The sequence below is a fragment of the Polypterus senegalus genome, chromosome 2 (genome assembly GCF_016835505.1).
Source record: "Polypterus senegalus isolate Bchr_013 chromosome 2, ASM1683550v1, whole genome shotgun sequence".
NCBI classification, from domain to species: domain Eukaryota; kingdom Metazoa; phylum Chordata; class Cladistia; order Polypteriformes; family Polypteridae; genus Polypterus; species Polypterus senegalus.
The window spans coordinates 101,212,803-101,238,480 of record NC_053155.1 but is presented as its reverse complement, the minus strand read 5'-3'; the positions used below and the strand labels follow the sequence as shown (position 1 = coordinate 101,238,480).

At 40.2% G+C, this 25,678-nt stretch overlaps 1 protein-coding gene across 1 annotated transcript in view; it reads left to right on the top strand.

Moving 5' to 3' along the window:
- p4ha3 (prolyl 4-hydroxylase, alpha polypeptide III) overlaps positions 1–25,678 on the top strand; it is a 60,869-nt gene that overhangs the window by 11,695 nt on the left and 23,496 nt on the right. The window contains exons 3-7 of the mRNA XM_039744282.1: positions 438–661; positions 2,528–2,677; positions 5,680–5,731; positions 9,080–9,240; positions 11,008–11,184. Coding sequence (XP_039600216.1) covers positions 438–661; positions 2,528–2,677; positions 5,680–5,731; positions 9,080–9,240; positions 11,008–11,184 — 764 coding nt within the window. The remainder of the gene's footprint in view (positions 1–437; positions 662–2,527; positions 2,678–5,679; positions 5,732–9,079; positions 9,241–11,007; positions 11,185–25,678) is intronic.

Below are 25,678 nucleotides of genomic sequence, written 5' to 3'. Positions count from 1 at the left end.
ACAGTAGGCCTATTAGTTTGCCAATATGTTACAATTTTATTAGGAAGCAACAAAAGCATTTAACCATAGTGTCATATATGATATGATTTCAAACAGCTTTTAAAATATCTCATAAAACAACAGAGCTCAAACTTTAAGAAGTCAAAGTGGAGCACACCAATGGGTTCAAAATTAGCTTAAACATATTAACCAAGTTTTAGAAAGAGAAAGTTAAAAATAGTACATGTAATTATTCTACAATGGAGAATCTGAAAGTTGAAATTACACTTTAAGCACCTAGAGAAAATCTCACTAAGACAATATGCAAATTCAACAAAGATAGTTATTGGGCTGGAATTCCAAACCAAAAGGAGCCTTAACTTAACTATGCTGCCTCCAGTTTTCATACATAAAAAATACATTCTAAACTGTTACCTGTCAATTTTTTCTTATGGTAGATTTTAAGGCAAGTTATGAAAAAGAAGACCACAATCTTCCCAAATTTGAAGATCTACAAGGAGCTGCCCAGGCGCTAATGAGGCTGCAAGATGTGTATGCACTCAGTGTGAATGGTTTGGCCAATGGGCGTTTCCAAAGGTTTTCCTTTAGTGAAGCAGTAGACATCATTAAACTAAATGTCTCCACCAGTCTTTCAGCAGATGACTGCTACCATGTGGGTAAGGTGGGTATTTGATTAGAAACACTGATCAGGTTAAAATGCTATAGTTTTGTCTGGTTATTAATACAATCTCAGATAGACAAATTAGATAATAAACCGATGTATAGGTATGTGATTTAAATGTAAGCAAAACACCAGGAATATACAGTACCAGTCTCCAGAGAAGTGTCAGGAAATTTCTTTATCATTAAAGTGTATCAGTTTTAAGAGTGAGTATAGTTTTTTGTTGTTAAATCATTTCATAGGCAATTCCTTGGGTCAATCCAAAGTGAACAAGAGAACAAAAATAAATAAATCATAAGCAAAGCCTCTCTGTGCCAATACCTAATTTAGGAATCTCATCTGACTGTCATATTGGACTCTGTGGTAATCAGCCTGGACACAGGCAGACACCGAGACACACAAGTCCCAAAAGCACACGCTTTTAATTTATTTTCTTTCTCTTACAGCACAGCACAGTGCACAAATCACCAACAATAAGCTCAGTCCCATCTTTATTTCTCTCTCTTCTCTCTTCTCTGCCACTTTCACTCCTCCACTCACAAACTCTGTCCACCACCTCCCAACTCCGGATCCCCGAATGGAGTGAAAAGGCCCCTTTTATGTTGCACCCGGATATGCTCCGTGCGCTCCCTGACAATCTTTCTGAAGCAGTTCCTAGTGTGGCAGAAGTGCTGCATGGGCACCCAGAAGCACTCCAGGTGTGCCCGGATTGTCTTCCGGCAGCACTTCCTGGTGTGGCAGAAGTGCTGCAGTCCAGGGCTCTGGAATCTTCCAGGCGCCCCCTGGTGGCTGCCACGGGCCCCAACCGGGTTGAGCTTCCCAGTTCTAATTCCGTAGCCCCGATGCAAACCAGAGAGGCTGTCCTCTCGTGTCCTGGGGAGGGAGGGGGGGTATTGTCTCTCTCCCAGACCCTTCCATCCTCCAGGGGTCCAAGATGGGCAAGAGCCCCAGCCATCCACCACAACACATTGGACTTCTGGTCTTCCTGTATCCACCCAGAGCCAGTGATGTCCTATGTGGACTTCGTCTCAATATTTGACATGTCAGTCCCCCGTGATTGTTTGATTGTATCAAAGCAATAAATTCCCCTGTTAAGTCCCAATCACATTTAAGCAATATTGGGGGGCTGTCCCCCGTGAAGTCTTAGAACATTCATCTTTCCACATGATTTTTGAGGTAATGGGGGACTGGGAAAGGTTGAGGTATTGAGAGGAATGCTGAAATTTACTTCCAGTACTGAATATTCTGAAATCCTTGTACTATATGGCTTTAAAATAAAAAAAAAATGTCTTTCAGTAAATTTCCCATACTGGTATACCACACAACCCTACCCCAGAGTAACTACCTTTGCAAACCTTGTGGAACTGCAGGGCTGACAGACATTTGGCAAATTTTATTTAGCAGCAGTGCCTTGTAGAAATGATATCCAACTGCCAGTATTTTTCCCACTGTATTCAACTCTTTTTGGACATTTCCTTTGTTTTGTGCCATTACCCTGCCATTCCTGTACTTGTAATTAATTAAAGAATTTAAAAATGATCTTATATTTAATGTTACCTACACCAGCAGTAATTATTGATTTAATAATTTAGCAAAACCAGATATTTTCTGAATAATCATAAATGTGATCCATTATTATAAATTCTTAAAATGGCAGAAACTGTAAATCACAAAAAAGGACAGAATATTAATTTCTCTTGCCTCAATGGCTAGAATTATTAGTTGTTTATATAATCATATTGCTTAGAAATGTTTTTGTTTATTTCATAGCAATTTTAAAATAAACTGTGAGATTTACATTAATGCAGAGTTGGTTAAAGATCCCAATCCCAACTTTATTTATATACAAGTTATTTTTATGTGCAGGTTGCTTATGAAATGGAGGACTATTACCATGCCATCCTGTGGCTAGAGGAAGCTGCTCAACTTTTTCGTGAGGCACCTGGTACATGGAACACGGAAGATGAGGGTAGTCTGGAATCTGTTCTGGACTACTTAGCTTTTTCATATTTTAAGGTCTTACAAGAAGTTACTCTATACAGTATATAAGACACTATTCACTGTTTAATAATAATAATTCATAATAATCAAAGCACCTGCTTTCTAATTTCTAATTACAGAAAGCATAGGCATCATCTATAGCTAATGGAAATAAAAAGATAATTTACAATGAAATAGATCGACAATTATAGACAAAAAAATCAGTGAGATGAACTCCAATTCCATAATATGTAAAGGCCTAAGGGAATTTTTTTTCATGTACAAGTGTCTTATGTTATGTTGATCCCGATGAACAAAACACAAACAAACAATTAAAATGCAAAAAAAAAAAAACTAAATATACAAACAAAAGTTAAAATGAAAACAAAAAAAATTAGAAAATCAAAAAATTAAAACCAAACAAATTAAAAGAAGCAGCTGGCTTCCTGTGGTTTTGGACTGGATAAACATATATGAAAATAGACAGATGGGTGGAGAAATTTAAATAAAGAACTTTTTTATTAATTACTGAATTCATCATCTTAATAAAATTTTAAAGCATCAATATTATTAAATTAAACCAAAAGTAAAATCACATAAAGCTGTAAATTATATTTGGACTTAGATTGTTTCTTTATAAAGAACAATTTAGTAATATTATTTAGCTTTTGACATACAGATTAATTTGTTAAATAATATTGTATTTGTGAGCATCGGTTTACATGTACAGTGATCCCTCCTCGATTGCGGGGTTGCGTTCCAGATCCCCCCGCGATAGGTGAAAATCCGCGAAGTAGAAACCATATGTTTGTATGGTTATTTTTATATATTTTAAGCCCTTATAAACTCTCCCACACTGTTAACATTATTAGAGCCCTCTAGACATGAAATTACACCTTTTAGTCAAAAGTTTAAACTGTGCTCCATGACAAGACTGAGATGGCAGTTCTTTCTCACAGTTAAAAGAATGCAAACATATCTTCTCTTCAAATGAGCGCTGTCAGGAGCAGAGAATGTCAGAGAGAGCGCTCGCTAAGAAAAGCAAACAATCAAAAAATCACTACGTGCTTTTAAGTATGCAGAAGCACAGCAATAAAGCGGCATTTTGTAGAGGAGCATCCGTATCTTCTAGGCAAACAGCCTCCGTGTAAACAGCCCCTCTGCTCACACCCCCTCCGTCAGGCATAGAGAGTGAAAACAATCAAGCACCGCGCGGGAAGCATATCTTATATCATTGAGGAGTTTTAGTTAATATGTAATACATGCTCTGATTGGGTAGCTTCTTAGCCATCCGCCAATAGCGTCCCTTGTATGAAATCAACTGGGCAAACAAATTGAGGAAGCATGTACCATAAATTAAAAGACCCATTGTCCACAGAAAGCCGCGAACCAGCAAAAAATCCATGATATATATTTAGATGTGCTTACATTTAAAATCTGCGATAGAGTGAAGCCGTGAAAGTCGAAGCGCGATATAGCGAGGGATTACTGTACAGTGCTCATTTTGTTTAAACTTGAATGAATGAAATGAATTAGAGATGACAGTGCAATGTTCACCTGCATCACTGGCAGGTCAAACCATTTGCCCCAGGTTGACACTGAGCAAGTGGTTGGGAGTGAACTACCAGTCTTCTACTTTTTACATGCCAGAGACATAGCCGTATTATTTAAACTACTGTATTTTTTCATGTACAAAAAAAACTGAATTAGCTTAAGCCACCATAATTTAAGGTGTTCATAAGAATTGCAATGATTTACTTCATGAGGTACAAATACTACTTTAAAATAGTCTAAAATATACTCTACATGCTTATGTTTGGAATTTGTCATTCGTAACCTTCTTGGAGTGGGATGGGTTGAGACCACTGGTAAAAAATGCAAATATCAAAAATATTATCATATTCATGATCAGCAACCTTCAAATAGCACATGACACTCCACATGTCTAACTTACTGATCCCTGTTTTTTGAAGTTTTGTGAAAAAGTAATTTTGATGCTTTTAGGGGATGAACCCCTGGGGTCAGTTGATGAGGCATGCACAACATCTGTCCTTCTGATCATTTTTGCTGAAGACACCTTTTGGTTTTCTTTTTATCATAATGATGTAATTTTCTGTGCAATGTATGGTCAATAAATGGCCTAAAAAAGGCATTTTAGCATTTAGAAGGACAAGGAAAGAGGGGAACCACAAAAGGCTGTACGTCTTGCATAATGAGACATTAGGATCGATGAGAGGAAATGCTAGATAAAAAAACACTAATGGTTTCAAAGCATTCATAAGTAATTTTTATGAACACAATAAGAAGGTAATTGTGTTCTTTCTATTGTTCAGCCACACACAAAGTCACATCAAATGCATCATAAAAGCAGTAAATGGCCACTCATATGCATCATAACAGCAGTGAATGGCAACACTAATAGCAAATGAAAATACTTGCTAATAAGCTGAACCAAAAACTAAGATGATAAAGTAAAGTTACAGAAAACCTTATTTTTGAAGAATACATCTGGAAATTGTCAGAATAGCAGATAATTATAGCTGAATCTGAGGGGTACTTAAATTATAATTGAACATAATCAGACCTTAATTTCAAACATGGTCATAAGTCCATGCCTCTATGTAGTATAAATGCCCAGTACATTTCTCTTAACAAAAATACAAATAAATACATAAAACACAACCAGATTATTTCTCTCAGCTTCTGAACTATGATACCTAGTTTGCAGATTATGTGCAGTGTAAAAGTAAAAAACATGAAATTTCTATCCTCATTATTTTTTAGGATTTATGGTTGTTTATAATTTATTAACTAAACAATTTTATTTATTTGTATATTCAGCAACACTGGTGTATGAAATATTTACATTCCCACTGTACATTCCTTTTAAGTTACCTGTTTAAGATGAATGTATAAAAATGAAATCTCATACTTGTTGGTGGGAGAGTCAAAAAAGCCCAAATCTGAGAACTGACCTAAGAAGTGTAAAATAGATTATTTTTGCATTCAATGAATCAAAATCTGTTTTCTTTTTTCAGATGGGAGATATTTCAAAAGCTATTAATCTGTCTCAGGAGCTCCTAGCCCATGGTAAGTTTTTGTATGTGGTTCTTTGCTTTCTGAAGGAAAGAAAATTTTACATTTTAATTTGTCACTTCTTCATGCTGCATAGCAGAATAGCCATGATCAAAAACACAAATTGCTTCTTTAAAGGAATGATATTCATATTTGAGTGGCAAACTACATTTTAGATGTGTTTACATATAATGCATGGAGCACTAAGTGTGATAGCCATGACTGTCTGTATGTCTGTCTGTCGACACACGCACAAAACCCAGACCAATTTTGTTGAAATTTGGCATACTTATTCTGTAAAGGAATTTGTCAAGACAGTTCCATTTTCTTTGGGATATCTTGAACAGATTTACACAGATGTACACAGTTTTAAAATTTGAGAATCTTCCATTGAAAAGCAGTGGCAAATTTACAAACTCACCTATCTTACAACAGACAAACATTCTGTGCAAATTCAGCTACAAATAATGTTTTATGTTTCAATTTTACCTTGACAGCGGTATCACCAACTTGTATATTTTGAATTTGAAACACTTTTGTACCACTATTGATGGCAAACAGATCCTCGGTATAATTTAATGGAACACATGGTTTCCCATGTTTAGTTTTGTGCATATTGAAGAACTTGAAGCGGCGGGGGTTGGCAGCTTTACCATATGAAGTATCATGCAAGTTGTCCACACATAACAGGAGTAAGGAGGGGACTGTGCTCTTGAAGATTACTTGCTGGATTCTTGAGATCAGGAGCTAAAGCAATGGAAGTACATTGACGTCACTGTGCTTGACCACATGCAAAAGAGAACCAGTGCATCAGCATTTCATAAATCTCAGTGGTTTAATTTGTAAAAAATAAGTTAAGTGATCAACCTAACCTTAAAATTATAAAATGTAAGCAATGAAAACAAAAGGTTATCTAGGTATGAATGACGTATCCCATGGTGTGTAAGCTGCTGTGCATGCTGTACACAGGGCAGTTAAACATTTAGTTAGTATTTACCTTACACATAATCAACCTCACAGCTCCATTAACTGCAGATTATAATGATTCACTATTTCACCATCAGTGTAGTTTACTGCAGTGGCCAAATATGCCGATGACAGGGACAGTCCTGATTTCAGACTATGCATACCAATAAATATCCAAAGAATGTCAAAATGCCCTATTTTAAAAGGATTGCCAATGTAATAAAACATTGCTTCACCGAAACGAACATCCTCACAATATGTTTAGATCTGCACATATGAAAACTCCTATAAACCCCCCTTACAGTATAATGTATGCATAATAGCACAGTCAAAACTCTGACTGGAAAAGCTTAATTATGAATTTGTGTTAAATTTGAACATTATCACAAGGAAGACTGAGAAGTAGACAAAAACAGAGTACTGCCATTTATTTGTGTCCACATCACACTATAAAGAATTCTATAGTATGTATTTGTTTCTGACAGGTTTTTTTTCCTATGACATGATCTGATGATGATGAGTTAAAACAGGCATTAAACAAATAAGAATCACCTTTATGTGTGAGCATAAATGCTATACAAGTGTTCCAGTTTGGGGCTATGAAAATCTGATCACCCTATAATTTACCATAAGAGTACCACATTCACCCAATTTCCATAATAGTCAGTCCCAATAATTAATTTACAACAGTTTTGTTTGTTGTTGTTGTTTTTTTGTAATTCCCAACTGCAAATTGCCCATCTGTGGGAATATGGTAGGCCTATGTGTGTGAACAGGTGTGTGTGTATGTATGCAATTGAAAGTGGACTACAGTCCTGTCCAGACTTGTTTTCAGCTTTTTTCCCAATCCTGTTGAGATAGTCTTTAGCCCCACAACCCTGAAACTGATTGAGAAGGTTCTAGAACCAACCTACTGAACTCAGTCCATTTAGGTCTACAGTGTCTGCACAGTCCTCAAACTCATCTAAATGTTATACCATTTTCTGACTTGTTATTTATGGAAACTATTGTATAAGCCTAAGCTTTCTTTGCCCAGCTAACCCTGATCTATTAAGGAAAAGAAATTGAAACCAAAGAAAGTGTAGTAAACCAATCATATTATCATCAGTGTCTAAATGTGGAAAATGTAAACCATTTTTTGTCACCTGTAATGAATCAAATGTGTAAATTAGACATGCCAATAGGTAGTATTTTACATACTGTATCTCTCAGTTTAATGCTTATAATCACAAATAGTTATACAATTTAAATTTTTAAATTATTTAAAACTAGCAACTGGGAGCCCAATTGAATCGGGCTACAAATTCTACGTTTGTGAAATCCATACTTTCTCTGCAAAGAATTATTTGTTTTTTTAAGTCCTTGAAATGATTTTGTTATCATGGCATTGATTTGTGCTTAAAATAGAACTTTTCGGCCGATGTAATGAAGAGCTTCCTGTTTAAACGGGGCTGCGAGAGACGTGAACTGAGCTCTTTGGCGCACCTCATTTGATTTTTTCCGGCAAACAAATTTTCAAAACAAACGTATTTTACGACTCTAATCAGAGTCGGAGTAATAATTATGATGGTGTGGTCATTTTAGATCTGAGATTGGCTAAAATTTAAACAATGACCGTTGTTAATACCCAGCCGTCATTACTCAGTTTGCCAATAGATGTCAGAAGGACGGATGCCAAAACCGAACAGCCCAAAGATAGATTTCGACGTACCAAGCAAATGGCGATACGTTCTAAGTTACTTACGGTTCCAGAGCTGTCGAAGGGTTTAAGTCAGTCGACGATGTTAATCCTGGAAAGTACGCCCCACCAAACCAACGTTCCAAAAACCAACCAAACTTCCTGTTATCTGCTCGAACCAACACTGACTTACTATACTCGGCTGTCCAGCGGCGTCACTGAAGCATTCGAACATTCTTAGCCAATTATACAATACTGAGTCCACGTTTACCACGTTATGTTCTAACTACAGAGCCAGAGTCCCATTGCATGGTTCTAACTTGTATTGAGTCAAGGTGTTGACACGAACACCATACATACAGGGTATTGACATGAACACCATACATACGGATATTATCAAATTATATATAAGGATTGTAATATTCTTTTGTGAATTTTAGAGTTTTATTTACTTTATGTTTACTTTAAAAGAAGGCTGCTGCTACTTCTGTTGTTTTCAAATTACCAGGCAAAGTCATGTCATCACACACAAGTGGATGTATCTGCTAGTTGGGAGGTGTTATGTGTTTCCTGCATGAACACCCATAAATGAGCAGTCATTAGTCTTATGTTTTCTGAAACTAAAATTTCATTAGAGTAATTGTTGCCTTGTCAAGAAACCTCAGCGATAATTTCAAGTCAAACATATTGTGAAAAATATTTTAATATTGTCTTTTTAGATCCTTCCAATAAAAGAGTATCCAGAAACATAAAGAAGTATCAGAGGCTTCTAGCATCTTCAACAGCAACAAGCCCAAATGTTATTTTACAAAGACCAAACTCAACATACCTCCAAACTAGAACAAAATATGAATGGTTGTGCCAAACATTGGGGTCCCAGGTAATAAGCTAAATTTAGAAATAAAGTAAGCTTTTAATATAAAGCAAAATGCACACATTTATATAAATTACAATTTTGAATTTTAGTTACTTTTAGTTTACCATCACAAACAGGATAGTGATATTCATTGTGAGGAAACAGAGGAACCAAGCTGAAAGTTTTTGAACGGGTATGATGTAAAACACTGATAAGTATAGTACTAGGCCTAACGGGAACAACAGGTGTGTCGTTCCTGCAAATGCAGGAAAAACATCATTCAGATTGAAAGAGGCTATATCATGTTTTTGCAGATCTGAAGAAAGTGTTTGATAATGTTCAATTTGAGGTAGTAAGGTGGGCATTGAAAAAGGTTCAGGTGGTTAATGTCTGTGGTGTTGTTAATGTATGAGAAAGCAGGATTGGTAGTGTAAGCAGCAGATGGGAATATCCATAATTTTGTGTTTGGGCAGCTCCAGGGGGCCATTGGGATCCCCTATTGAAATGGAAAGCTAGTTTGAAGGCAGAAAGCCTAAAGGTAAATAGAGGAAAGACCAGGGTGTTGAATGGAAATGAAGAGGCAGGAGATGTAGAGGAGGTGGGTGAATACCAGTGCAGTATATGCAGTAGAGGTATTTGGAGAAACTTGCTCAAATTCACAGGTTCTTAGAGGTGGGTACATAGAAGACGAAGTGGAGTGAAGGATAGTTTGGAGGCATGAAGTGCAATATTTGTTTGTGGAAATTGTACAAGGAGATGTAGAATGCTGATAATATAAGTATACATTTAGAGATAAGCAATATAAGTTCTTTGGAGAAAATAGTGAAGTTCTGCTGCTTAGGTGACATGTTGAGTGTAGCTGAAGGACCTGGTACAACAGTGAAACTTAGGATGAGAGGTGCATGGAAGAATTTCCAGGATCCCCATTCTGAAATCAAAACCTGTCTCTCTGGCATTGAAAGGAAATACTTATGAAAGCTGTGATAGGTATAGTATGAGGGTAAGATAAATGCTGAGTTAAGAGACTTGGTGTGGAGGTGACATTTATTCTGAGAAAAAATACACTTAGGTAGTTTGTGCTTGTTGAATGATTGGCAGAGGATGACTGGGTGAAGATGTGCACCTATATGTAGGTGGATGCTTTAAGGCACAGAAGGAGGTTGAAGAGGATTTAGTAGGAGGTGCTGTTGGATAACATAAAAAGTATGGGTTTTATCCCAAAAAGTGACCAGGATTGTGAACAGTAGGAGAAACAGATATGAGGGCAACTTGATAACCATGGTAAACCTGGAAAATGGTTGTTGAATCAGTGAAGATAAAGGCAATGCGTTTACTGCCATAATTATTTAGACTTGTTCCTTGTGTTTTGCTTGTGAGGAAGTTTTTATTGTTCACTATTGAAGTGATTTGTAAGACAAAAAATAACACACACAGGTATGTGTTAGGATTTTCAATATTTTACACTAAAAAATACATACTGTAATTTCTGTGATTTTTCTACCCCCTTTTTTCTTTATCTCTTTATTCCATTCACAAACTGCAGTTTATAATTGTGCTACATTACACTGAACCTCCCTTCACACTTATTTCTTAAAATAAATTATTAATAATCCATGTGTCTATAAACATCAGTTAAAAACACATTGCTGTGGATCATTTCAAAAAACGAATTCTGTTGGATACATTTTCCAATATGTCATTGGCGCAATTCTGGTCCTGAAAAATGATGGAATTTTTATAAACTAATAATTTAATATTCAGGATATCATGGGATATTTCTTTTTATTGCAGCCCACACACTACAAGGATCCTAGGCTGTATTGTGATTTTTATACAGGTAAAAATCAAATGCTCTTATTTAAACCCATGAAAAGAGAGATCTTCAGTTTGGAGCCTTATGTTGTACTGTATCACAGTTTCATCAGTGATTCTGAAGCTGACAAAATAAAGGAATTGGCAGCTCCTGGAGTAAGTATTTAATGCTGACATTTTTAACTATTAACTATTTTTAAGTATTAACTATTTTAACTATTAGAATAAGTTATTATGTGTTTTTTTTTCTTGTTCAAAGTAATTAGGCAGTTTCTCCAATGCTAAGAAAATCTTTCAGAAATCATAATGTATATTTTAAGGGTCATAACACATTGCTGTAGCTGTACCTCTTGTCTTAAGCTTCCCAAATAAAAAAATTAAGGAAGACTATGGCCCATCAGTTTGATGGGCACCATGTACCATTTATAGAATGCAGATGGGAATGAGTTAATTGCAACAAAGGTATAACAAAAAATGGAAGGGAAATTTATTTAAATTCCAAATCTCCTTTAATTTAAAAGTAGACAAAAAACAAGCAGATGATCATGCTTAGAAAATCCAGAACAACAAAAAATTGAAGAAAAAGTTTAAGGCAAATTCCCAGCCTATTCCTTAAAGCAAAAAAGTGGTAATAGCTGAACCCCTGACTACTCTAGACATAAGTTAAATGCAAGCAGCAGAGCCCAAGCCATTCCTGACACTAACTCTTTCTTTATAATAATGTAGGTTAACATCTGCAGTATGTTTCTGGCGAAACATGTTGAGTGGCTGATAAATAATTGTTTCCTACAAATGTCAGAAGGAAAACATTCCTACAAGTGTCTGCACCCTAAGTACTAGGCAACTAGAGCAGGTATCAATAATAAAAAAAAACAAATCTTGTTAGATTATTTCAAAGTTTACGCACACACGGAAATAGAAAACCGTAAAACACAGTATTCTGTCTATCACTGCTTTTGTAGAGTTTTTCAGTTATGAAGGCCCTACTTAATTTCATGATAATAAAGTGTGTTAGATTAAGTATTTTGTGATATTAGCATTTAAAATGAAATTATTGCTACTTTTAAAGGATGTTATATATTTTTCAAATGTTCAAATGTTTTCAATGTTTCTTGGTTAAATTTCTCCAGTTTATGCCCAAGATCACATAAATTTTTAAATTATAAAAAAATCTTTACCTAATGTATGCCATAATTGTGAAAAAAAATTGACCCCTTTTGGACCATTGTTAATTACTTTCATTATGCTTATGCTTTGGCAGTTTGATAGTATGTTAAGAACTACAACTAGGATAGGAAAGTATGGATTTTAGTCCCAAATATTCTTGAAAGTTATAAACTGATGTCAAATTTGCATTTTGTTTTGAACCTAATGTACAGAAATAGCTTAAAATTGTGTTGTAAATGATGTTACAGTGTACTGATTCCTGTGAGAGGTCAGAAACATTTATGAGACAAGACCAGGGGCCAAATACATAACGCTGTGTGTAGAACTCACACTAAAACATGGCATATGGACAAAAGAAATGTGTACACACCAACAAATTTAGATGCACAAAACTGTGTGTAAGCCAACTTCCTTGCACTTCAGCTCCATAAATCCCAGTTAGAGTGGTCATCCCTGCAGTCCCACCCCTACACTTCCCAGAATTTTGCATATTTTAATATGTAAATCAATATAAATATCACTTTCCCCATTCAGTGTCTGGTTAAAAGACAATGACAAAAGCACGTGAAGAAACCGAATTTCAGCGAATGCGAAGTAGAGGCAAGGGAAAATGTATTATTTGTTGGCTTAAGCAGTGGTATAAACAACAAAAGGAAGGTGATCAAGTGATACACAGCGGCGGAGACACTCGAAGTTCAGAAAGTCACACATTGTTTGAAACAAAAAAGACGTGGTCAGATATCAAAGACGCCATGAAAAGGCAACTCGTAGCCCACCGTCTTAGTGTCATACAGAAGCGTATTAGGGTACAGAGAAAAGAAAAAAAAAATAGAGACAGTAAAGAAAAAAGGGTTAAAATGTTGACTTTAATTTAGAAATTCCTCTTTAATCTCGTAGTTTATTTTTTCATTAAAGTAGAACATGTAAACTTCATCTTAAAATCTAAGTTTCTCAGATCCCATTGTAACTAAAGTAGCACGTTAAATGCTTTATATTCTATGTGTTCTACGTGTGTGAATCACTACGTACTTCTTAAACAAGCTTTCTCTTATGGTACTGATCTCCACTTATAATACATTATATTCATGATATTACGGCTCTGTGAACATTTTAGAATACTAAGATGTACCCTGTATACTTGATATCATTTTTATGATGAAATGCATTAAAGCATGTATTAAACATGGGGGCATGGTGGCGCAGTGGTAGCAATGAACTGGCGCCCTGTCCAGGGATTGTTCCTGCCTCCTGCAAGATACTTGCTGAGATCCACATGACCCTTGATGAAATAATTTAATGCAGCAGTACTGTGTCTGTCAAACATACCAATCCCTAATTCCTGTCCTTCCTTTTCTTTCGCCACGTAACCAATTGCCACAATAAACTCAGGAATGTCAAACCAGCTGTAAGCTTAGAACACCAATTCTTCAAAACTTTTAAGGAACATTAAAAGATCTTCATAATACATGTTTAATTATTCCATCCATTTATCCATCCAGGGTTGCACCAGTCCCAGCAAGCATACAGTGCGAGGCAGGACCAATCCCTGAACGGGGCACCAGTTCACTGCTACCTCTGTGCCCACACATTTAATTATTAACAGTATAAATTATTTAAATGAAGTTAAAAATGTATCTGTATAATGTAATATACATACTTTAAGGCATTTTATCTTAAAAATTGTATTAAGAACTCCAAGAAGATAGCTCTTGAAAATCAAAATCGACTTAGAAGCCAGTCGTCATCATTTGCAAATATTCGCTCTCCTCTGTTGAATTGAATTGAATTCCTTTATTATTATTGTTTGATACAATAGGATTCAATATGCAATTCTCCATAAACTTAAAATAACAACAATAATACTAATAATAACAATAATACGATAAAAAAATCAGTGAACGAAATGCAATATGAAAGTACAGTGGAACCTCGGTTCACGACCATAATTCGTTCCAAAACTCTGGTCGTAAACCGATTTGGTCGTGAACCGAAGCAATTTCCACCATAGGATTGTATGTAAATAGAATTAATCTGTTCCAGACCGTACAAACTGTATGTAAATATATATATATTTTTTAGTTTTTAAGCACAAATATAGTTAATTATACCATAGAATGCACATCATAATAGTAAACTAAATGTAAAAACATTGAATAACACTGAGAAAATCTTGAACAACAGAAAAAACTAACACTGCAATAGTTCGCGCTATAGTCCTAGGAACCGCTCGCTAAAAATACTTTTTTTTTATGAGTTTTAAGCACAGGGAAAAAAATTTACATTTGAAAAATCCGTAATTTAATAAACCACCAAGAAAAGTAAAATTGCCACAATGCACGCTATGAACCGATTGCTGTAAACAGAACTGAAAACAAAAACAAGACTTTTCTACCTTATGTGTCCAGCCTGCCCTCGCTCGCTCTCTCTCTCTTTCGTGTGTGCGTGTGTCTCTTTCGCAAGCCTGGTGCGCCTGTGTGTGTGCCTCTGTCTCGCGCGCCTGTGTGTGTTTGCCTCTGTCTCGCGCGCCTGTGTGTGTGTGTGTGCCTCTGTCTCGCGCGCCTGTGTGTGTGTGCCTCTGTTTCGTGCGCCACTGTGTATGTGTGTCTCTCTCGCACGCGTGCCTGTGTGTGTTTGTCGCGCTGTCTCTCTGTTGCTCACTCGCTCGCTAGCACAGGAAATGCACAGGGAGAGACTGAACATGTACAAACCTAAAGGGAAACTGGCTTGTTCATATACTGAGTGTGTGGTCGTGAACCAAGGCAAAAGTTTGGCGAACTTTTTGGTCATAAACCGAGTTGTACGTTGTGAAATGAAGCCACTCGACACACGTATAAAAGGTTTGGGGCAGCCACCCATATAATATTCCTAGCTGCAAAGGAGTCTTTTAAGTTTCAGCACTGATGTTATGAAGTGGCATGTTAACAGGAAGTGATGTTGGTTGACCGGAAGTGATGTCTCTCTGACATCAGTCTGGGAGTCGGGATAGGAAGTGACAATCTTCTGGGCGCCGGAACTGGAAGTGACGTTTTCCTGGGCGCTGGAACTGGAAGTGACGTTCTTCTGGGCGCCGGAACTGGAAGTGATGTTCCTGATTCAGATAGGCTTTCCTGCGGCTGGTCTGCAGAGATAGCAAGAGAAGGTTTATTGCACCCCGCCCTCCTCTGGCCTGGCGTGGAATTACCATTACTTGGTCCACACAACGTCCTCCTATTCACACGTGTGTGACAACGTGTACTGAGACGTTCGTGAACCAAGGTTCCACTGTGTAAGTACAATATACAGTACATGTACAGTACATATAGTGCAGATAGCGCAAATGGTTCATAAAGTGGCTCAGGGTGTGCAATATTATAACTGTAGTTCAAGTTTACAATGAGGTAATTGTAATTTTAAGCACAAACAGTTCTACCCTGCACACTTGATGGACTGATTTGAGTGCGTTTATAGCTCTTGGGATGAAACTGTCGAGGTTTTTGCAAGAAAAGCTATGAAACGTTTGCCGAATGGAAGAGGTTCAAGTAGACTGTGTGCATTGCTGAGGCAGTGTGTTCAAGATGCTGTATCTCGATAATCCTCTGTGCTCTCGACACAGCCCGCCACAGAGCTTTCTGATCAGCTGCTATACAGCTGTGATTCCAGACGCAAATACAATGGGTTAAAATACTCTGAGTGGTGCGCTGAGAGTAACAATGCTAAAGCAGCTATGGCATTTGGAATAGTTTGGCCATTCCGTGGACCATTATATTGTTACAGGTTGATTACAATCAGATGCTTGAAATTTATAAACAATATGCAGTTAATTTCAGTGTGTTTGATAAAGGGATGTGAATCTAAAAAGAATGAGAAACCACAAAGGAACAGTAGCACTGCTTTGACGCTGGGTGCCGCCAGATAGCAAAGCCAAGTGGAAACTTGCATATGCAAAGGGTAAGGCTGGCTTGAGAATGTGTGTGGTATTACTGCAAGTTTAGTTTTTATACATCTCAAAGTCAGTGTGGAAATGGGTGCACGCAAATTTTTGTGTGTACGCACCATTTATACACGAGGCCCCAGGAGAATAGACAAGGTCAGAAAACAAAGCAAATGGTCAAAAAGAGGAATAACAAATTCAGAAATGTCAACCCAAAAATCAAGTCTAAGTTCGGAGCCAAAGTAAACACCAAAAATTCTCACAGTAAAGCATATAGTTTGCAAAGAATGAATCTAATTTGACATTAAGAGGTCACAAAGATTACATCACTGTTGCATTAACCCAGTGTATTGTGGGAAGTACATATTTCCATAACACAGGTGACACAGTAAACTGAACTCAGCAGTGTCCTTTTCCTTTACAATATTCATAAAATAACAGAGTTTCTCAATCTCAATTCTGAATGACAAAAGTTGATAATTGAAAATGTTTTATCCTTAAATTAGGAAAGTATGAAAGTTCTTTTAGTGGGTATTAATTCTTCATATATCAGAGAAATAGTGACAATGTTAAATTCAAAGAACTAAAACTTTTATTAACTTAAATTCACATACAATTTAAACTACTCGTGTAACGGCCAATACCTGCTAACCTTTAACTTCATAACATGTTGAAATGCAGCAAATTGAAAAGATACCTTATTTATTTATTTGATGTATATTAGACATGGTTAGGGTGGCACAGTGGGTAGCGCTGCTGTCTCGCAGTTAGGAGACCCAGGTTTGCTTTCCGGGTCCTCCCTGTGTGGTGCTTGCATGTTCTCCCTGTGTCCGCATGGTTTTCCTCTGGGTACTCTGGTTTCCTCCCACAGTCCAAAGACATGCAGGTTAGGTGCATTGGCGATTCTAAATTGTCCCTAGTGTGTGTGTGCCCTGCGGTGGGTTGGTGCCCTTCCCAGGGTTTGTTTCCTGCCTTGCGCCCTGTGTTGGCTGGGATTGGCTCCAGCAGATCCCCGTGACCCTGTAGTTAGGATAGAGCGGGTTGAATAATGGATGGATGGATAGACATGGTTGACTATTGTAGTGCTTTTTTGCTAGATTGTACAATTTTTTAATTTACTACTTTACATTTACTTCAAAGCATTGGAAGAATCATAACTATTTGTGTCACTACCTTTTCAAGCAGGTTATCATTCCTAGCACTGCAACACTGTTTAGAGTGGATACTATATGTCATGACAAGGGATGAACCCGTTGCATTTTGCCTGTATCACCAACATTTGCCTGTGCTGTCTTGCTGTCTGAGCTAGTGCGCCCAGATGTCTGGCTCAGCAATCATTTGAATTTAGTTTTTTCGTCTCACTGTTTGTACCCCATTTTTATCATTCTTAATAGTCTGATAATTATGTCACTCATACAGCTATCCTGCAATCTCTGGGGTAACAGCTGTTAATCATTTCCTCTGTGCCCATTGCTATGCACTCCTCTGCACGTTTCCTGATTTTGCTGATGTCAATGTGTGTGGTTCCTGGCAGCATTTCAATATTGAGGGTAACTAGTCATTAGGTAAGCTGTCAAGACTTGGGCAGTTGTAGAACTAAAGATTTATGTCTAGTGTTCCATTGTGGCTGTAGGCCACTGCTTGTGCTTAAATTCTAGTGTAAAAAGTGAGCAATGTTAACAGTCAAGTCAAACTTAACAAGCCTGAATTCAGTCCCCACCCAAGAGAACGTGAAAGGAGCCAACAACAAGAGCAAATCTTTAAAAACAACAAAAAAGGGAGAATTTCATTTTCCTAAATATAAATTGTTATTCTACAATTTTATTAATTAGATCTTGCCATATTTTAAAACATTTTTGAACAGATCCTCTTAAGTGAGAATTTAGTTTTTTTCCAGTTTCAAATAATATAGAACAGTTACTCGCTGACTTATAGCAGGTGGGCTGGGTTGAGTAAGATAAATTTCCGAGCTAATACAGTAATACAGTGGTGTGATATAAGCAATTACAACCGGTTTGTCCTTCTCCACTTTAAGCCCACCTGAAAGTGCACCAAACAAAGCTGTTAACGGGTTAGGAGTGATTGTGACATGAAGGCAGTCTTGGGCATTCAAATATTTTTGTCCAAAATGATGTTCATTTAATGTACACCCAAAACATGTGGCTCCATGAGGCTGGAGCTAGATTGCAATGCTTGCAGGTTGAATCTTGGCCTAAATACATTTTGGATAATTTTAAACAAGATAAATGTGCTCAAAAAAGATATTAAGTTGAATAATTGAATGCTTTGTGCATATGGAGTTAGAGTGTATTCAATATATGGCTGCCTTCCACTCCTTTTCAGAGATTATTAAGTGAAAGATCAATTCCCCACACTACCTTGGAATCTTTTAATGGAAGGGACTGTTTTATATGTTGTTGAGATGCTCTGTGAGTCTTCCAAGACTGATTAATATTTATTAAGGAATATAAACAGGTGGGAGGTGAGGAAAATTGGGCAGGTTCCTTTTAGCAAAATTTCAGATTTGCAAGTAGTGGAAAAATTGTGTTGATGGAAAGTTAAATTTAAAACATAATGGTTCATATGATGCAAATACATTATTTACATACAGTTGTGTTTTAATCCAAGACATTTTCCAAACATTAAATACTTTGTAGGGTGAGAAAAAGGTGATTATTATAAAGAGATGCAACAGATAAAACAGATATTTCTGATTAGCAAAATACCAGTGCTTCGCAGCGGAGAAGTAGTGTGTTAAAGAAGTTATAAAAAAGAAAAGGGAACATTTTAAAAATAACGTAACATGATTGTCAATATACAGTAATTGTTTTGTGAGTGTTATGAGTGTTGCTGTCATCAAGGATTTGATTATCATTATTTCTTTCAATCAGGTTCGTATTTGTAGGATGTGTTATGTTCAAGTTACATTCCGTGTTTGTCAATCGTTGTAAAGATAACAGGTTTCATTCATCGATTCGTTTCTTACTGCATCAATAAACAGCTCGTCTTCTTCTTTATCTGAGACGTGACACACTGCATGCGCGGGCATTGACTTTTTCCACCGTGTGCTTTGTTTCCACAGTAGCTGCACTTATGAATATGCTTGTATGTATCACACGCTTCATATTTTTTTTGCTGCCCTCTCAATTGTGTAATTCGGTTTTTGTTCAGCACTCTTTGGAACTGTTGCTTTTTGTCTGTGCACTGCGTCATTTCATGTGAGCCACTCGGTGTACATGCATCGAAGGTTCACAGCTGTGCTGGTGCCATCTCGTGCAATGTCCACGGCTGTATTTAATGTTAGCTAAGACCCGGCACTTAAAAGTTTCTCTCACAGTTTCGCTGGGTTTGTGCCAAACACCACCCTGTCCATCTCATCTTCCTCTGCATAAGCACAGTCCTTCACCCGTGAATAATTAGCGGCAGTGTTTCTATTGGATTGCCGCTGACGGACGGCCTTATATGGGCAGGTCCTAAATTATGTGCATCGAGCAGAAGTCTATTGTAGTATATGGACGAAAAAATAGGTTCCAGTTATGACCATTACGCATAGAATTTCTAAATGAAACCTGCCCAACTTTTGTAAGTAAGCTGTAAGGAATGAGCCTGCCAAATTTCAGCCTTCTACCTACACGGGAAGTTGGAGAATTAGTGATGAGTCAGTGAGTCAGCCAGTGAGTGAGTGAGTGAGTGAATGAGTGAGTCAGTGAGGGCTTTGCCTTTTATTAGTATAGATATATATATATATATATACACACACACATATATACATATATACATATAAACATATCTACATACTGTATACTGTGGACCCGGCCCGGACACAGACAGGCGGACATGTTGTTTATCACCACCACACGTATTTTATTTACAATATTTACAATAATAAAAGTCACTCAGACTCAGTCCGAATAGTGCACAAACCCCAACACACAGTCCTGGCCACAAAATGCCTTCTTCTCGGGCCGCCTCCACTCTCCTCTCTTGCCTCGTCCTTCTTCCACCCGACTCTAGCCTCGAATGAAGGGAGACGGCCCCTTTTATACAAGTCCCGGATGAGCACCAGGTGTTCCCGGCATTCCTCTCTTGGCCACGCCCCAGCGTGGCGGAAGTGCGGCTGTCCTCCCGGCTGCTCTCCGGGCGCCGTCATAAATCTTCCCCCCAGCACTTCCTGGTGTGGCGGAAGTGCTGGGGCAACAAGTCCCCAAGGCACTGGGGTGCCTCCTGGCGGTGACCACGGGCCCCTACAGGGAAAGGCTTCCATGCCCTTGACCCGTGGCCCCAAAGCAACCCGGAAGGCAAACCCCACGTGATCCAGGCAGGGCTCTGACCCTTTTCCGGTCCCTCCTGGCGTCCCGGCCGGGTCATGGCCCCTGGCATCCCTGACAGTGCCCCACAGCCAGCGAAGACCTCTCGTGGGTAAGAGCGACCCGTCCCGTGAGGGCAGCAGAGCCCCGAAACGGGTCCCACTCGAGGATAGCGGGTCCGCCCCGCACTCCTAGCAGGGCCAGGGCGGAGACACAATCTGAGCACCAACCCATGGTGCATCCCTGTGCCTCGCACAGGTTGTGCTCCCCCCTTTTACCGGCACCCCGGGGCCTCCTCGATCGGCACCCCCTCCGAGACCTCCACGCCCCTTTGTTCCGAGCCACTCGTTCCCCCGTAGGCTCCTCCAGCTGTGAGCGCACCTGCGCACCAGCAGAGAGATCATTCCGCAGACGGCCCGACATCAGAGGGCTGTTCAACCACGAAGAGGTTCCTTCAGCTCGCCCGGGGTCCGTCCCTACAAAAGAGAATACAGGGGCAGAACCGCTGCCAAAGCACCCAGCTCGTGCCATGCACGGGCAGCGTTCCCCCAAACACCCCGGCACTTGCCTGATCGGCATCCTCTCCGCGGCCTCCATGTCCCTCTCGATGATGGAGCCGCCGGCACCGCCTGCGCTCTCTCCGCCGGCCTCAGGGATTCCCTCTGCCGCTCCAGAGGGTGGCCAGCCGTACGCGTGCACCCAGCAACGCGTCTCACCGTGTTGGAGGAGGCGGCACCCAGCCGCTTAATCCTCCCTTCACTCTTGGACGCCTTGACGGTGTGCGACTCCGTATTAACCAACAGGAGCCCCTGTCCCGTCTGCGTCCCCTTCATATCGGAGGAATCGGCACCCAGCCCTTTATTCCTCCGTTCACTCTGGGACGCCATGACGGTTTGAGACTCCTTATGGAAAAGAAGACGCCTCTGTCCCGTCTGCGTCCCTATAGTGCGGCGCAAGACCGCAGCCGACTCGGGGCGGAGGGCGCTAGGACCCGGGCACTTAGCAGCCCGTGTCCATTCAGCGTCCTCTCGGACTCCCCTCGCCGCGCATACAGCCCGCGGCGCCGCAACTCCTGTCGGAGGGCTGCTTACTCGGAACTGATCGTTAACATCACAGCCTTTTTCAACAGACCCTCCTGCATGCTGTACGGAGTCGGCTGTACTCACCGTCTCCGCCGTACCTCTCCGGCTGGAGATTCCAGCGTCGCGCCGTCCCGTTTTTGATCGAAGCGTTTTCAGCCGCGAGCGCCTTCCTCTCCAGATCCAGCACCTCAGCCCGGAGGGCACGTAGCATCTGTAATACACGCTGCTCCACGGGCTGAAGGGACGCCTCCAGCACCGCCAGAGCAGCTGGCAAAGACAGGAAGTTAACCGGCGCTGAGCCTACCTGTCTGTCAGCCTCCGGCGCCGCCACTTCCTGTGGGCCTTTTCCTCCGGCCCAATCGGGTCTCCCCCCTGCCCGTGATGGACATTCCTTGGTCCCGCCTCTCTGCAGTCATCGGCGGGCACACAAGACACACCGTCCAATCGCGTGCCTGTCAGGGGGAGGGACTTCTGGTCCGCGGCCATCTTGGCTCCCCTTCTGCGGCGGCGGCGTGCTTGCCGGCAGCCTTGTTGTTGCCGGCACCTTTGAGCTGCAGCGTCTCCTCCTCCGCAGCCCTCGCGGCTGCCGCTGTGCTGCGGGCCCGCAGACCGCATGCGCCTGCCACTGACGTGAATCCGGGAAGCCCCTGTCTGCAACAAAGAAAACACGCCCGGCCCCCATGGGCCGGCTGCCGCTAGGCAGGGAACTCACCTCCCCAGACTCGTCAAACCGAGGACACCTCCTCGGCGTGGCCTTTCTTGACGCCATGCCGTCCCGGGCGCCTCCAGCAACGGCGCGCTCGTTGGAGACCGCTGCACTCATTGTAGGCACGCCGCCCTCCCGCATCAGGGAATAACGGCCCTCCTGCGGACCCCTGGCGGTCCGTGGGGTTCCTTTACCCCGCGGGGCTGTGTGCACGCAGCACCCGCGGTACGTGGGTGGGGTCCCCTGCTGCACCGGGCCGTCCACAACAATATTTTTTTTATCAGGTCTCCGCCTTGAAACAGGCGGAGCATCCTGCCGACTACGCCAGATGTGGACCCGGCCCGGACACAGACAGGCGGACATGTTGTTTATCACCACCACACGTATTTTATTTACAATATTTACAATAATAAAAGTCACTCAGACTCAGTCCGAATAGTGCACAAACCCCAACACACAGTCCTGGCCACAAAATGCCTTCTTCTCGGGCCGCCTCCACTCTCCTCTCTTGCCTCGTCCTTCTTCCACCCGACTCTAGCCTCGAATGAAGGGAGACGGCCCCTTTTATACAAGTCCCGGATGAGCACCAGGTGTTCCCGGCATTCCTCTCTTGGCCACGCCCCAGCGTGGCGGAAGTGCCGGCTGTCCTCCCGGCTGCTCTCCGGGCGCCGTCATAAATCTTCCCCCCAGCACTTCCTGGTGTGGCGGAAGTGCTGGGGCAACAAGTCCCCAAGGCACTGGGGTGCCTCCTGGCGGTGACCACGGGCCCCTACAGGGAAAGGCTTCCATGCCCTTGACCCGTGGCCCCCAAAGCAACCCGGAAGGCAAACCCCACGTGATCCAGGCAGGGCTCTGACCCTTTTCCGGTCCCTCCTGGCGTCCCGGCCGGGTCATGGCCCCTGGCATCCCTGACAATACACATATCTACACATACACATATCTATATATATATATATATACTGTATATATATATATATATACACATCTACATATATATACATATATACACATATCAACATATATATACACATACATATACATACATACATACAGATAAATATACATATATATATACACATACACATACATATATATAGTATATACACATACATACATACATACATACACACATATATATATATATACACACAGACACATATATACATATATATACAGATCTACATATACTGTATATATATATATACATATCTACATATATACACATATATATATATATATACATATCCACATATATATATATATATATAGCAAAATCCCCGCATATACCACATTGTCAGTTCAGCAGTCCGGTTGTAATATGACCAAGCTGTGCACTGAGATTACTTTTGAGAATGCAACATATAGTTTTGTCCAGGAGGAAAGCAATGTTCAAATCAGTGGCAACCTTTTGTAGGGTGTGTCCCTGAGACTTATTAATTGTCATCGCGAAGCAGAGCCTTACTGGAAATTTGAGGCATTTGAATTGAAATGGGAGATCAGAGGGTATAACGGTACCCATTTCCTTTAGTTAATCCGCGGCTTCTACGCTATTTTTTGTTTGTTTATCACGATTAGAGATATTTATTGATTCCTTTCTTTAGCTGACTGCCTGCTCATATAAGGCACTCTGCTGGCTTTTTGCGAAGCAGCCTTTACACAGCTTCTCCGCTGTTTTATAAACAAACGACATATAAAGCCATCCTCTTTCCTTGCTTTGCCAAGGAACCCGCCTTTTTATTTAATCCACAGGTTCTCCGCTGTTTCATTGTTCGTTTATTACGATTATTATAGTTCTCTTTATATATCACATTGTCAGTTCAGCACTCTAGTTGTAATATGACGAAGCTGCGCGAGCTCACTCTTGAGAATGCAACGTCTAGTTGTCCAGGAGAAAAGCAATCTTGCCTGAAATCAATGGCAACCTTTTGTTGGGTCTGTCCCTGAGACTTCTTACTTCTCATCGCGAAGCAGAGCCTTACTGGAAATTGGAGGCATCTGAATTGAAATGGGAGATCAGAGGGTGTAACAGGGATGCGAGGAATACATTGAGTGTGGAGAAACTCTAGAGACAGCGTGTGTATTAACTTGTGGATTTTTCTGTGAGCATTTGGTGGCAGCGTGACGAAGTTGCTTCCGCAAGACCGTGTTAGCTGTGAAGCTCAGCTTGGAGCACATTCTTTTCCCGCCTTGTCAATTGTGTAATGCATTTTTTGAACAGGTTTGATGCATGGAAGTGATCACTCGTACTGAGTTCAGTCAGTTCACGTGAGCTGCTCTTGTGTGATTTTGCAATGTCCACGGCTTTATTTAATGTTAGCTAAGACCCGGCACTTAAAAGTTTCTCGCTACAGCAATTTTAACTCCGTTACAAAGTGATCCAGTCTCGTTTATACCTCGTGTCTTCTCATTAAACTTGTATCTGGCGAATAAAGTATTCAGCATTTTTCTTCAGCGCTGTGGGAGCTCTTCCTTCTTTTCCACATACTGCGGTCACAGTCAGGTCACGTGATTACGTGGGAGGCGTGATGATGTCATACGCAGCTCCACCCCCCCACGTCCATTGAGCTAACGTCCATTACAGTATATGGAGAAAAATAGGTTCCAGTTATGACCATTATGCGTAGAATTTCGAAATGAAACCTGCCCAACTTTTGTAAGTAAGCTGTAAGGAATGAGCCTGCCAAATTTCAGCCTTCTACCTACACGGGAAGTTGGAGAATTAGTGATGAGTCAGTGAGTGAGTCAGTGAGGGCTTTGCCTTTTATTAGTATCGATGCATTTCAATAATGAATGGCCAATGGCACAATGGCAATTTTAAAGATGAATGGAAATGGGGGAATCCTTATTGAGTACCACATTCTAGTTTGAAGTAATTTCAAATAATGTTGTTAATACAAACAGAGGCTTCTGGACTGTTTTAAAGTAATTTGATTCATCCACGTATGTTTATGCTAAACCCATATTTGTGCAATGTGGTGAATAGATAATGCCATTCAACAATATCAAATGCTTTTTCTGCATCCAAAGATAGTAAGATCTTTGGTGTGTTATATTTTATGGGTGAGTATATTACATTAAACAAGCATCAAAGATTAGAAGTTAAGTGTCTGCCTTTAGTAAATTTGGTTTGGTCATGTGATATTACAGAACGAAGCACTTTCTTAGTCCTTCTAACTAGAACTTTGGAGAGTACCTTAACATTATTCAGAAGTGGAACTGGTGTGTATGATGCACATTGTAATAAGTCCTTATTTGTCTTTGGAAAGATGGTAATTAATGCTCGGCGAAAAGTTTGAGGAAGTATTTTGTTGTCTGTATCTTCTATAAATGTTTCTAAATGTATCTTCTAACAATAGCTGAGCTAACTTATTTGAGTTTTTTTATACAATTCTACTGGGTAGCCATCAGGGCCTGCTGCTTTCTCACTTTGGAGTGAGTTTATAGCATCCAGTAATTCTTATGAGTGTCCAGTTCCTCT